The sequence below is a fragment of the Panthera pardus genome, unplaced genomic scaffold (assembly GCF_024362965.1).
Source record: "Panthera pardus isolate Hobbes unplaced genomic scaffold, ASM2436296v1 HiC_scaffold_14, whole genome shotgun sequence".
Classification (NCBI taxonomy): domain Eukaryota; kingdom Metazoa; phylum Chordata; class Mammalia; order Carnivora; family Felidae; genus Panthera; species Panthera pardus.
In genome coordinates this window covers 909,256-922,844 of record NW_026526699.1, presented here as the reverse complement: position 1 = coordinate 922,844, position 13,589 = coordinate 909,256, and the positions used below count along the sequence as shown (strand labels likewise).

The window sequence follows — 13,589 nt, the reverse complement described above, 5'->3', positions numbered from 1 at the left end:
GTGCGCTCTTGGGCCGTTTGCGGGGAGCTCAGGGCACCACTACGGGTGCCCGTTGGGGATGCACGCTGGCGTCTCCTAGGCGAGCGCCCGTCACGGGCCGTCTGACGCCTCGGGTGGGTCCTGTGCCCGCACGTGTGTGTTTGCGGGAACCTGGCGTTCTCCGCGTGCCCCCCACCCCACGCGCTGGCGGGGGGGCTTTGGGCTGAGTCCCCCTTGGTGGGGGGTGGGGAGGGGCGTAACCATGCCCTTCCTGTGTGCACTGTGTGTGTGGGATCCATGGAAAGAACCTGACGCCGTGCCTGGCGTCCCAAGAGCTTGGTGTAGGTCACATTTTACCGTTTTCTCTCCCTTGTTCAGTGAGCACTGAGGCCTGCTAGGGGCCAAGCAGTTTTCTGATCACTGAACAGCAGGGAGCAAGACGCCAGTACCCGGCCTGCTTCCATCTTTTGTGTCTGGCTCGCTTCGCCGAGCGTGCTGCTTTCAGAGTTCATCCGTCTTGTGGCGCACGTCAGAATTTCCTTCCTGCCCGAGGCTGAATCGTATTCCCTCTGCGGGTGGAGCGCGGTCTGCTCACCTGGTCGTCCGTTAAGGGACACTTAGCTTACCTCCACGGTTTGCCCGCCGTGAGTCGTGTTACTGTGGATGCTCAAGGAGCAGCTTTGTGTGGACGCGGATTTTGTGTTTCTCGGGCACGCGTCTGGGTGTGCGGTTGTGGGGCCACGTGGCTCCTCCGCGTTTAACCTTTTGAGGAGCGGCCAGGCTGTTTGCACATCCCCCCGTGTGTTTGAGGGTGCGGGGGGCTCTCCGGCACCTGCTGTCCGTTTCCCTTGTCGACGTCGCGATGGGCACGAGGCCGTGTTTCCTCGTTAGAGCACAGGTGAGGGGGTCTGCCCCCAGCCGGAGACTGAGGCCGTGCTCCCGCCTGTGCAACGCGTGTCTCCAGGGCTCCGGACCGAGCGGTGTGGCGCACACCCACCTCCGCTTCCCCAGTGCGCGTGGTTCTCTGCCCGAAGGCTCCCCTTCTCGATGAGGGCTGGCACTCACGCTGTCCGGTCTCTCTCTCTCTCCTCTGCTGAGTCCGTTCTGTTCCTCAGCACTGTCTTCTCCATTCCCACTGGCACATGAGATGGTCTTAACGACGGGGAAACTGAGGCATGCTGGGGTCCGGTGGCCCGTCTGAGCCTCGGAGTGGCTTCAGGGAGCCTCCCGGGGAGCGTGGCCGCCTGGGCCTGGCAATCCTCTTTGGGATGTGCTTGGGTTCCCATCTTTTTCCTGCCTCGTGGAGCAAAACTTTTTTTTTTTTCCAGGAAGCGGATCTGTCTGTATTTGATCTTATCGGTCTGGAGAATAAAATGACCCGCCACGAAGCGGAACTGCTGTGTAAGAAGAAGGTGACGCGGAAACTCATGGAGGAGCTGTTCGCCGCGCCGCTCCCGTCGGGCAGGCCGGCGGCTCTCAGACTGAAGCCCGGCAGGTGTGTGGCGTGAAGCGCTGCCTCCTCACCGAAGCCCTTGCTTGGGTCCGGGCCGGCCCCCGATCAGCCATCGGGTCGGTGATGTGTCCCCCCCCCCCGCCCCGAAGGGCCCAGCCCCATCGCCCCTCAGGAGGCATGCTGTGGGTCCACGCGAGGACCCGAAGGTGGCTGGGGATGAAACAGCCACGGGATGAGGATCCTCTCACTGGGTCGCCTGCTTCTGGAAGCTGGCCTGGCATCCTGAGTGTCTGTGGGGGCAGCTTGTGCACGTGGCGTGCGTGGGCAGTCCGTCCCCCTGGGCAGGGCAGGGCGGTGTGGCCCTTTGCTCTCCTAAGAACTATCTGGTGGCAGTTCAGCAGCATTGGGACGTGGGAGGGGACTGTGTGGAGAGGAGGTCGGGGCGGGAGGTCAGGCTGGATCTGCCCAGCGCGTGCTGTGGTGGCCGCTGTTTGGGACAGAGGGTGCACCGTGGGCAGTGTGTGGTCGGGGGGGGACGTGGGGGTGGGCAGAGGGCTCCGCCCCTGGCCGCGGCACAGGGACCCCTGAAGGACATCTGAGTCGATTTTGCAGGTGCCGCGTGGCTGGGAGGGGCAGGACACGTTAGATGATGAAGTGGAAGCAAGTGGTTTAAGATGCACTAAATCTAGCAAGTTGGAAATCCGCGAAATCTCCTACTCGGGCGGCAGATGAGAAAGAAGCGAGAAAATAGGGAGCTTAGCGAGAAAGGGACCCGTTCTGCAAAACGGCACCTGTTCTCATTGCCTGTGGTGCACGTGCCTCCCTGGGCACCTGGAGCCCACCCCCCTCCGCCCCCTTCTGTCCCCCTCCGCCCCCCTCCCTTAAATACACGACGGGCCAGCAGAGCTGCCGTCCTCGGGGGCCAGCCCGGCTTTGTTTCGTGGCTTCCTGTTGGCTGCCTCCAGCCCTTGCGTTGCACGGGGGCGTAAGAGTCTAGAATTCGCGTTGTTACGGTCTTCCAGGTAAAAGGGACGTAAAGAACACATCGCGTGTGGTGGCTGTGGGAGAGGTCCCCTGTTGTGGTTTCATCCCCATCGCCTCCAAGGCGCCCTTGCCGCTTCCACTGTGACCTGTGCTGCCTTGTCACTTGACTGTTGGAGGTGGCTCCCCCGAGCCCTGCTCCGCTCACACTGCAAGCAGTAGCGTTGAGGCTTTTGAACGTTAGATGCACACGTTCACCGTGTCCCCCAGCCTCAGGGTAGACGGTGCCACTTTGTGTCCTGAGGGCGGTCGACGCCTCCCCGCCCCTGCGCTGAACTGCTCGTTCCAGCCGCACCGGGAGTGGACCCTCGGCATCTCGGGGCGGGGCAGGGGGGTGGGGCGCGGGCCCTCCGTGTCTCAGCGGCACACACGCCTTCTCGCCAGGTTGTTTCAGCCAGTGCAGTACGGCCAGAAGCCCGAGGGTCGCACCGTGGCCTTCCCCAGCATGCACCCGCCCAGGACGGCGGCTTCCGCCGCGGCCACCGCCGCTCCGCAGGGCCACGTGCGAGGACGGCCACCGATTGCTACGTTCTCTGCAAATCCGGATGCAAAAGGTAGGCCTCGTGTGCTGGCGCGCCCTCGGTGAGACCGCGGCTCTCTGTGGATGTGCTTCCTCGGCTTCCCCTGCCCCTCTGCATGGGCGGCCGTGGCTCTGGACGGGAACGGGCCGCCTGCTTCCGCTCTGCGGAGGACCTCGCATAGCTCGCTCGTGACTTTCAGGCTTTTTGGTTTGTTGAAACTGGAGTTTCTCCCCCGCAACCCCCCACCCCCACCCCCCGAACAAGACATCGCAGTGTCAGTCGAGTCACTGTGGGCGTGCTGACGCGGATGTGCCCTGGAGAAGGCTCTCAGCCATGCGGGGAAGCGTGGGTCCAGGGTTGTGTGTGACACCTCAAGAAGGCCGCTCGTGCTCAGGGTCGCTTCTGTGGCCCGACTGTCGCCGTAAAGAAGGGGCGGGTCGGCTGGCAGGAGGCGACCGTCGGTGTTGCAGCTGTAGTCACTGGGTCCTCAGCGTCCGGCCGGGGCTCACGGCTGCACTCGTGCTGGGGTGGGGTGGGGTGGGGGGGGGTGGGCTCCTGCGGGACCAGCCGACCCCCGGCACCCCGTGTCCTGTGGCAGCAGACCTCGGCAACCAGCACACAGCGGACACAAAGTTAGGGTTCTCTCACCCCGTAGGCCGCACCCCGCCCTCTCTGCAGGGAGGGTTTCTCCCTCCAGAGACGGTAGATGTTTGCTTTGCTCCTTCGAGACTCGGGTTTGAAAACACTGCGTTTCGTGAAGAACCTCTAACGGCTTTGCACAAACCAACCTTATCGATTGCAGTGGCGGCAGCCCCGTTTCAGACCTCCCAGGCCTCCGCCGGCGCGCCGAGACCGCCCGCCTCGACCTCCAGCGCAGCACCTAGCGCGGCCCATCCTGCGAAACCGCGGGCCCCGCCCCCGCCCCCGCCCCAGGCCCCCCCGCACCCGGCCGGGCAGAGCGCGCTGCCTCCGGGGCTGGTGCTCACCTCGCAGGCCCAGGCGCGCCTGCCCAGTAAGTGGCCTCGCCCCTCCCGTCCCGCCGCGTCCGGTCAGCGTGTGTCAGGAGCCTTGCCACCCCCTCTGTCTCCCTGACCCCATGCCCGGGTGCTGCCTTTCTCGCCACACTGTCGTTTCTGGCCCTGAGTGTGCGGGGCCCGCGTCCAGGGCCCGGGCCTCCCCCATCCTTTTGCCCGCCCCCCCCCCCCCGCCCCCCCTTCCCCCCCACCCCACCCCCACCGGGTGTCGGCTCTGCTTCCGTCCTGCGCGTGCTCTGCTGCTGTGCCGGTGGCCCCGCTCCTGCTCCGCACCGGCCGGGGGCTCGCTCCCTCGGCCGCAGGGCTCAGCCCGTGAAGCGGGTGGCACCAGAGCGACAGCACGGAGGGCACTGGTGGCGGTTGCCAAAAACCTGCCTGGTTTTTTACTCTCACTTAGTGTCACCTTGAAGCCTGGCATGAGTTACTGCTCAGCTGAGGCATTTTGTAATGATTTGGTGATGGAAACGTCACAATGTTACTTAATTTCCTTAGAACTGTTTATCGTGATCGGGGTCGTTAATCCATTTCCAAATCTTGCACGCGTCCCTGCTCGTTGTGCTGTGGGACGCGTCCTTACTGAGACAGTCGTAGGCATCATCGTTTCTCACACGCCCCGTGAGCACTTGGTGTGTGGGTGCGGCCAGTGTCGAGACCTCTCTGGGAAGCTGGGCGAGGGCACGTCGTGAGGAGACCCCCCAGTTCAGCTAGTCCCTCGTGACGAGGCCTCGTTCCGCTGCCAGCACATAGAGCGACTGTCTTGGCGAGCTGCCTGAGGGAGGGACATTTCTGTTTGTCGGGGCCAGGCGTGCGGGGGGCCGTGCCACAGGAGCTGAGCTCGGGCAGAGTCCCCCGCCGCCCTCCTCTTTGCATGGAGCAGGGCCGGGCGTCCTGTCCACACACACTTCTCTGCGCCTCCTCCTGTCCCTCCTCTTCGCTGCTTTCCGGGGGCAGGACGTTCTCCTACTCTTCCGCTAACTGTTCTCTGTACGGTGTCGCTAATCGTTCTGCCGTGGGCTTCCTTGGGGGCGGTGGTTAGTGTGCATCATCAACCACTGGGGGTCGGAGCCCCGTGCGCCCCGTGCCCGTTCACAGCCCGAGGGCAGCACCTCCCTGAGTTGGGTGCACAGGACTCTGTCCGAGTTACGTTTTCAGAGCCTGTGTTCTAAGCAGTGTCGAGTCTGGCATTTTTCAGTCAACGTTCTGGATCGAATCCTACAGTCTAGTTCCAGTGAGCGTGAAGCTTTATACTTAACGCTACATTTGTGCGACGTATGTATGTCCTCAGATGCGTTCCCCAGTCGTGCAAATGTCGTGGGTGTCCCGGAAGCTAGTTACCAGCTCTCTTACCCTTGCAGGGGCGCAGTCGTGTGCCTCTGTGGACTGAATCGGACACATCCTTCTTCACGTTTTGAAAGTTCTCTGAAGAGGTTGATGTTAGAGTTTCAAAGCGTATTACGAGTAGATTTCTGCCATATTTGACGTTTGCTGCTCTTTCGTTGGTTACGGAGAAAAGTAAAATATTTCTCAGTAGTTTCGTTATCATGAATATCTGATAATTTAAAATCTCTACCAGTTATAATTAAATAAGTTAACCATTGAGATCCAACGTTAGTTTTAACTTCTGTTTTCTATAAAAATATTTTCTGAAAGCGTTAGAAAGCAATCCGTAAGAGACATTTCTGTGACACCTCAGTGAACCACAGACGGTGGTTCTAGACCACAAGCGGTCGTCAGTGGAAGAGTTGCAAGTTTCCCAGAGGTTTTAATCCCCTTTTCCTCCGCATTTCCGCAGGCGGGGAGGTGGTCAAGATAGCACAGCTGGCGTCCCTGGCGGGACCGCAGAGCCGAGTTGCCCAGCCAGAGACCCCCGTGACGCTGCAGTTCCAAGGGAACAAGTTCACCTTGTCGCATAGCCAGCTGCGGCAGCTCACGGCCGGCCAGCCCCTGCAGCTGCAAGGTAAGGGCCAGCTGCCCGTGGTGACCGCAGACAGCTCTCCTGTCAGCCCGCCCCCCCCCCGTCCCCCCCCCCCGTCCCCGACTGCCACTGGGACTCGGAGGAGCTCACGTCCGACCCCGTAGACGGCCTTCGTGAGTCCTCCGTTGTGGGGTGTTCAGGGCACTGGCCGGGTAACACCAAAGCACGTGCTTGCCTGGAGTTGAGGCACGCTCTGTCGCTGATCTGGGTTTTTTTTGGGGGGGGGGGGTTTGTTTTTGTCATTGTTTTTTTGATAAAATGTGCTCTTTGGAAGTGTTCCCCCCCCTTTTTTTTTTTTTTTTTACATTTATATTACCATTTTTTAAGTAAGTTCTTCGCCCAACGTGGGCCTTGAACTCACGACCCTGAGATCAAGAGTCGCATGCTCTACTGACTGAGCCAGCCAGGTGCCCCAAATAGTCCCTATTTTAAAAATCAAAGTAAAAATATGTGTTAGTTTCTAATTTTAGCATGAAATAAATCGTCCTGATGCCACCAAAGAACGAGCGATTTACGTAGAAGTTACCTTCTTTCGTATACAGGTTTTATGGCATTGACTCCCAGACCAAAGCCCCCCAGGCCTTTGTCTGAATGGACGTGTTCCTATGGTAACTTCTCCGTGCAGAGGATGAGGGCTGTAGTCTGAGGGGCACGCGAGGATTAGCCCGAAATTACCACGTGGCAGCAGCTCAGAGTCTGAGTCCCCCTTGCCTGTGGGTCCCGGCCGCAGGCGGCGCCTGCAGCGGCCTCCTGGGACGAGGTGACCCTTGTCAGCCAGGGTCGGGGCGCTCCGTATGGGCGCCGGATGGTCAGGCGCGGGTTGGCAGAGCGGAGCCCCGGGAAATCTGCAGCAAAGACGCTGCTCGGTTTGGCTTCATTGGCTCTTCTTTCGGTTTTCCGGCCAGAAGGGCAAGGCTGTCTGGCAACGCCTCCAGCGTGTTGGAGCGCCACGTGGGGCCGCTCCTCCAGAGTAAAAGACGTCAGAAGGAGTCACACAAAAGGCCGGGTGTGGCAAGCCCCTTAACCAGTGAGGAGAGCTGCGGCATTTGGGCCAGAAACCCTTTTTAGCGGCTTCCTCATCGCGCTTTCCGGACCGGCAAGCACCAGCGTGGGGTCCGGGGGCCGGGCTCGCCCCGTGAATGGTGTGGGTCCTCAGGCTGGTGGCACACACCTTCGTGGACACCTGTTGCACCGCTGCGAGTCAGGAGCTGCATAGATGAGAGGAGCGTTTTCTTGACTTTGAGCAAAAGCGACTTTGCTCCATCTGGTGTTCGTTCATCGTTAACGAGACGTTCTCGTTGTTTCTCTAGTAACTAAACTCTGCGTTGCCTCGCCGGGAGTAAATTTGATTTCGGATTCAGTGTTTTGCTTCATGTGTTCCCCGTGTTTGGAAGTGAGCGTGGCCGGGAGGGAGAGGCGTGCACGGCCTGCGGCTGACCCTCCCGCCGTGCGTGTGATTGATTGCAGGCAGCGTTCTCCAGATCGTATCCGCCCCCGGCCAGTCCTACCTGCGGCCTCCAGGCCCCGTGGTGATGCAGACCGTGTCTCAGGCGGGCGCCCTCAACGCCCTGGGAAGCAAGCCCCCGTCGGGCGGCCCGGGCCCCGCACCCGTGACACCGCCAGGTAGGGTGCTCGGAGCGGGAAGACTTGGCTTCCGGAGCTTCTTTCCGTGCGACTGTGCTTCCGAGGTAACCGGAAGGTGTCTGTGGTTTCCGCCTGTGGCGCCTCCAAGCCCGAGTCCGCTGGTGAGCGTCTCCGGTTTCCACAGACGGGCCGCCAGCAGCCTGGGTTGTTTTCCTGCTCTTTCCCCGCACAGCTGTCTGTGGAGTATGACCAGTCTCCACTCGACCTCAGATTTTTTCTTTCTGTTCTAACGAGAGGCTTGGAATCATGAGAAATTTTGCCTGTCAACGTCACAAGTATGTTTGGTGAACATGCTTGGATTTCCCCGGGACCGGTGATGGACCAGGATTCAGGCCCTTCTCTGCCTGGCCTGTCCTTGGCCTGCTTCCCCCCAGGGTCCTGCTGTCCTGGACATACTCATCCTCCTGTGGTCTGAGGCGGCCGAGCGGGCAGTCCGGCAGGGACCCCTCCCGACCCATGGCCCTTGTCCCTGCTCAGCCCCGGTCTCTGTGTTGTCTGTGCCGAGACTGGGTGGGGCCTCTGTCCCCGCTCCCAGTCAGGCCCCGTAGTGGGGTCTGGAGGAGACTGTGGGGCTGGTGGCATTTGCGCATCCCCGCCACGGCAGGTGTCCCCACCTGTGGCTGGTGCTGTTTCCCAGGCCTCCCTCGCCTTCCAGAACTCGCTCCTGGCCCCTGTCCCCACAGGGCGGTCGCCCTCACCACACTCTTGTGCCCAGTGCCTGCCCCTGCCCCATCCCCTGAAGTGGCTTTTTTTTTTTAGTTTTTTTTTTTAAGGTTTTATTTGAGAGAGAGGGAAGGAGAGCGTAAGTAGGGGGGGAGGGGCAGAGAGAGGGAGGCACAGAATCCAAAGCAGGTTCCAGGCTCCGAGCTGTCAGCACAGAGCCCATCGCAGGGCTCGAACCCGAGAACCGTGAGGTCATGACCCTAGCCAAAGTCAGACGCTTAACCGACTGAGCCACCCAGGCGCCCCAAGGTGGCTGTCTTATCCCAGGTCTCTGTCAGTCTTCAGTGCCCCCCGTGCAAAGTCCCTGTCGGGATGTGCCGCGTGGCCTGGCTGACGGGGCGGGCTGGGCTGGTGGGGCGCAGATCCATCCAGCCTCAGTTTGGAGAGACAGGGCGGTGCTGGCTCCCTGCCAGGGGGCATGCAGGCGAACAGAGTCCCAGGGGACGCGTGCATGGTCACAGTGAGGATGACCACGGGTCTCCAGTGTGGGTGCCGCCTCTGGACACCCTGGGGGCTCTCCACACCATGCTGTTCAGCTCAGACGGGGGCCAGAGAGTGGGGGCTTTGCTGACGGCCCCAGAGGATGTGACACACTGCATAGAGCGAGCTGCTGGGGGAGGGGGTCCGCAGAGCCACCGGGAGCTCTGTTTTCCGACTCGTCCCTCTTGCTTTGCAGTTGGTGCGCCTGGGCGGGTGACAGTCAACCCCCTGGCCACAGGAGAACCTGGCATGGCCTCAAAAGCGGCCTCCCCCGTCGGAGGGCCGGCCCAGGTACGGCGGGGCGGCTGGCGCCCGTGCTACGTGGCTGCCCACGGGCCCCTCTTCGCGCGGAAGTCGTTTCTCAGAAGCTACTTGGGGGGTGGGGGGGGAGGCATGGTTTTTAACAGTGTCATCGGTATACATGCCTTCGAAAGCACATCGTCTCTCAATTTCAGAACTTGATTTTATAAATACGTTTCGTAACAGATGAGACTGGGTCTTGTGATTCCAGAAATCACATTTCACCTTTTTCATGCTCCTCTGTCCGTCTCTTGGGTGTCAGAAATGCTCACCACGTTAGAGGAGAAGTGCACCCATCGGTTCTGCCTCCTTGCTGTTGCTTTTTGCCGCGGGATGGGTCGTGGGTGTCCCCGAGGACTGGCGTGCGGGAGGGACGCCACAGGGCTTGGTGAGACCAGGCATCGGGCTTGCTGCTCTTCAGTGGCCGTTTTCGCCCTGTTTCCCATAAAGGAGGAGAAGACCAGACTTCTGAAGGAGCGACTGGACCAGATCTACTTGGTCAATGAGCGACGCTGCTCTCGAGCTCCTGTCTACGGCAGAGATCTGTTGCGGATTTGTTCTGTGGTCGGCGGAGAACAGGCACCTTGGCTCGGGGCTTCTGACAGCGGTCACCAGAAAGGGGCTGGGCCGGCCGGCGGTCACTCCTCACCCTCAAGCGGTCAGAGGGACCTGGTTTTGACACTGACCCAACGGCAAGCCTGCCTGCAGGACGTCATCGACAGGTGGGGCGACCTCTGTGTGTGCTTGCAGTCTGCTCCCCGAGACGGGCCTCCCAGGTGCCCCCCAGCAGAGCGTGTCTACCCCCACCCCCCCCGCCCCGCCCCCCCGTTTCGTGGCTGTTGGTTTCTCCACGAACTGTCCCTCGGAAAGTCTGTTGAGAAATTTCCGGGGTCTCTGGCTCCGGCATCAGTCTGTCTCTTCACCTTCGGGGAAGGTGTGTGTCCTCGGGGTGCTCTTTTCTCCCTTGGGTTCCAGGCCTGTCCCCAGGGCAGCGTCCGGGTCGACGTGGGCTGGCCTGGGTGCAGAGCCACAGCACCGACCACAGCCTGGCCGTGGGGGGACTGTCCACCGTGGCAGTGAGGAGTTTTCTCTGTTGTGCTCCCTTACGTAACATTTTACTCAAAAGCCACACGGAAAACGTAACGTTGCTTGACAGGAAGTGTGTGTTTGAGATTGAAACTCAGAAACGCGCTATAGAAGAGAAAACAATCACCCGGATGCTGTGTGCACGGCCCCCTGGCCCCAGCCCGCAACTCTGCTTCCTCCGCCCCATCTCCGCTTCCTCCGCAGCCAGCAGGGGGGCTTGGCCCATTTGCGCTCCATCCCCTGCTTTGAGTGCGTGTCCGGTCCCACCCGGGCGCGAGTCTTCTCTCCCTCCCGCTCTGTCCGTGGGGCCGGGCGCAGGCCTCATGGTCACCGCGTGTTTCCAGTGGGGACGCAGTGACCTCCAGCAGCCTGGCTCGGGTGGGCCGTGCGGTCTCACCACCCTGAAACCCCCCGTGCTCTGCCTGTCCGCCCCTCCCCTCAGAGCCCGCCGGCCCCGTGGCTGCCCTGCCCTGCGTCCGGCAGTGGTGAGCGACCGCCCCGCTGCCCCCGTCCTCGTCACACTTCCGTGGCCGGTGTAGTGGGCTCGGGTCGCTCTGACGGGCGTGCGGTGGCGTCTCACGGGGGCCATGATCTGCGCTTCCCTGAGGACGTGCGACACGGAGCCTCTCTTCGTGGCTTTTTGCCGCGTTCTGCGGAGAGGTGTCCGTTGAGGTCTTTGGCCCATCTGGTAAACGGGTTGCTCATCTTCTCGTTGTGTTTTAAGAGTTGTGTGTGTGTCAGGACCGCAGTCCTTCATTAGCCGTGTCTCTCACGGACGTCTTGTCTACGGCTCGTCTCCTCGTGACGCTGGCTTTCACAGGGCAGAGTGTTTGGTTTTAGCGGAGCCCAGCTGTGTCTCCTCTCGTGGTCATGCCTTTGGGGTTGGACCTGCAAAGTCCTGGCCAGCCCCGGTCACCCGGGCTCCCCCTGCGTCGTTCTGCAGGGGTGCCCCTGTCTGCGTCTCCTATTTACATCTACAGTCGGAGCTGAGCGAGTGCCAGTGAAGGGACTGGGTCTGTGTCTAGATTCAGTCTTCCCCAACCCGCACACCTGCAGTCCCGTGTTGCGGAAAGTCTTAAGATGCACACGAGCTAAAGAACGCAGCGAGCCCCGTGCTCCCGGAGCCCGTCCTCGGCAGCTGTCAGCGTCTGCCCAGTCTCGAGTCACCCGTCTGCTGCCCTGGAGCAAGGCTGTCCTGAGACAGGTTCCAGACAAACATGATTTTGTCGCGCTCTGAAAGCAACACGGTCGCCTGATCGCAGCTAAAAAAGGAGCCGTTTCTGATGTTGTTAAGTGCGTATCGAGCCTTCTCATTTTTGGTTGTCTCCTAAATCCTGTCTGTGTAGTTCAAGTCCGAATCTTGGCAGGGAGGTGCTCAGCGGTCGACAACTCTCTCTCTCGTGTGTCTTCCTTTTTTTTTTTTTTATTTTAATTTGTTTTTTTTAACGTTTATTCATTTTTGAGAGACAGAGACAGAGCATGAGTCGGGGAGGGGCAGAGGGAGAGGGAGACACAGAATCCTAAGAAGGCTCCAGGCTCCGAGCTGTCAGCACAGAGCCCGACGCGGGCTCAAACTCCCAAACTACGAGATCGTGACCTGGGCCGAAGTCGGACGCTCAACGGAATGAGCCACCCAGGGGCCCCTGTCGTGTGTCTTCTGATCGGGTTCTGCCGCTTCCTCTTCTTTTTCCCCCCGCCGTGGACTGTTGGTTGAGGAGACCTGGGGGTTTGCCTTGTAGGACTTCGCACAGTCTGGATTTGGCGATGGTTCCTCGAGGTGTAACTGGACGTGTTACTTTGTTCTCTGTCTCGTCTGTAAATTGCTCGATCCAGAGGCTTGATCAAGCAAACGTGGGTTGTTGCTTTGGGGTTTTTGTTCGTGAGAACGGGGATGACCGTGAGTCCCGTTAGGAAACACGGGGTGTGCGACGCGTGTGTTTGCACACGGCTGTTGCTTGTTCCGGCAGCTTTGTCGCGAGAAGGTCTTTGCTCCACTGGGAGTGCTCGGGGGACTGTGCTGGCCTCTCTGGGGGTTCCGTCCCGTCCTCAGCACCGTGGCGGCATCCTCTCCATCCCTGTGGCTTTGCGGTGAGACTTGGTGTGGGGAGGCGTCCCTCCTCCAGCTTTGTTCTTGTTCGGTGTCGTGCGGGCTCGTCTGGTCGCTGCGTGCCCACGCTGACCTGGGGCCGAGGGTGCGGGCTGTCTGCAGACTGGCCGGCTGAGGTTTGCTCTGGGATCGCGCGGAGCCTTTAGGTCAGGAGCAGACGTGCTAGTCCTGTGGGCTCTTCCGACCGATGAACATGGAGTTGCTTTCCGTTGTTTCAGCTCTTTGATTTTGTCCGTCAGGGTTTTGTTGACGGATGGCATTTTTGTTTACGCACACTTGGTGGCAAGTCCGGGACGTTCATCTGGAGCTGCCCTCCCGGCGCGGGTGGCCTCCGGAGGCCGGAGGGGTGGTACGTGGCTGCTCTCTGCAGGACCCTCTTCCTGCTGCGTCTGGCTTCCCTCCTGGTGGCACGGTGGCTCTACGGGCTCTGGGGGTCACGTCCCCTCCCCCAGCCATACAGGAGACATGGCACCTGCAGCCCCAGACGGACACGTGCACTTCGTAGAGAACGGGCCGTCCCCGTTCCTGCTCCTGCGACCTCGGGGTGCCCTGCACTGCTTGTTTCCGTCCGGGGGGCCCTCATTGGCCGGCCCTGGAGGGACCCACACCCATGGTTGTTGTGACGGGTGGTGTGGGCCAGCAGCCACGTCACCCCCGTGGGGACTACAGTTAGGCACTCTGGCTTCTCTGGCAACTCGCTCTTAGAAGGTTCTGCCCACTTCCTTCTTGAGCCTTTGCTTCCTGAGACAGGTGCTGCCCGGTAGGGACGCTGTGGGCACCACGTGTGATGCGTGTACTTTCTGCTTCTCAGGGTGGCGTGTGTGATCCCTCCGGTGGTGGCCGCGCCCCCCTCCTTGTGGGTGGCGAGGCCGCCGTCCCTCTACAGCCACAGGATGAGGGTCCTGAGGCACTGCCTGCGAGAGCACACGGCTCCCTACGCACAGCAGCTGCAGCGCATGACGGCCCTGCGCTCCCTGCGGTTTCCCGAGCTGAGATTGGTGCAGTTTGACTCAGGTACGAGAAGGCTCCCTTCTGCTCTGCTCCTTGGTTTCGGTTTCGGTTGCGTTTATTTTAAGAGCGTGTGTGAGCGAGTGGGGGAGGGCGGCGAGGGTGGGTGGGGGGAGGAGAGAGAGTCTCCGGCAGGCTCCACCGGCAGCGCGGAGCCCAGCGCGGGGCTCGATCTCACCAGCTTGAGATCGTAACCTGAGTGGAGATCGAGAGTCGGACGCTCCGCCGACCGAGCTGC

The 13,589-nt window shown here is 61.0% G+C and overlaps 1 protein-coding gene across 1 annotated transcript in view; it reads left to right on the top strand.

Moving 5' to 3' along the window:
- Positions 1-13,589, top strand: part of EP400 (E1A binding protein p400) — a 97,987-nt gene that overhangs the window by 48,034 nt on the left and 36,364 nt on the right. The window contains 8 exon segments of the mRNA XM_053901867.1: positions 1,308-1,474; positions 2,858-3,027; positions 3,797-4,006; positions 5,821-5,985; positions 7,471-7,626; positions 9,047-9,141; positions 9,601-9,872; positions 13,155-13,357. Coding sequence (XP_053757842.1) covers positions 1,308-1,474; positions 2,858-3,027; positions 3,797-4,006; positions 5,821-5,985; positions 7,471-7,626; positions 9,047-9,141; positions 9,601-9,872; positions 13,155-13,357 — 1,438 coding nt within the window.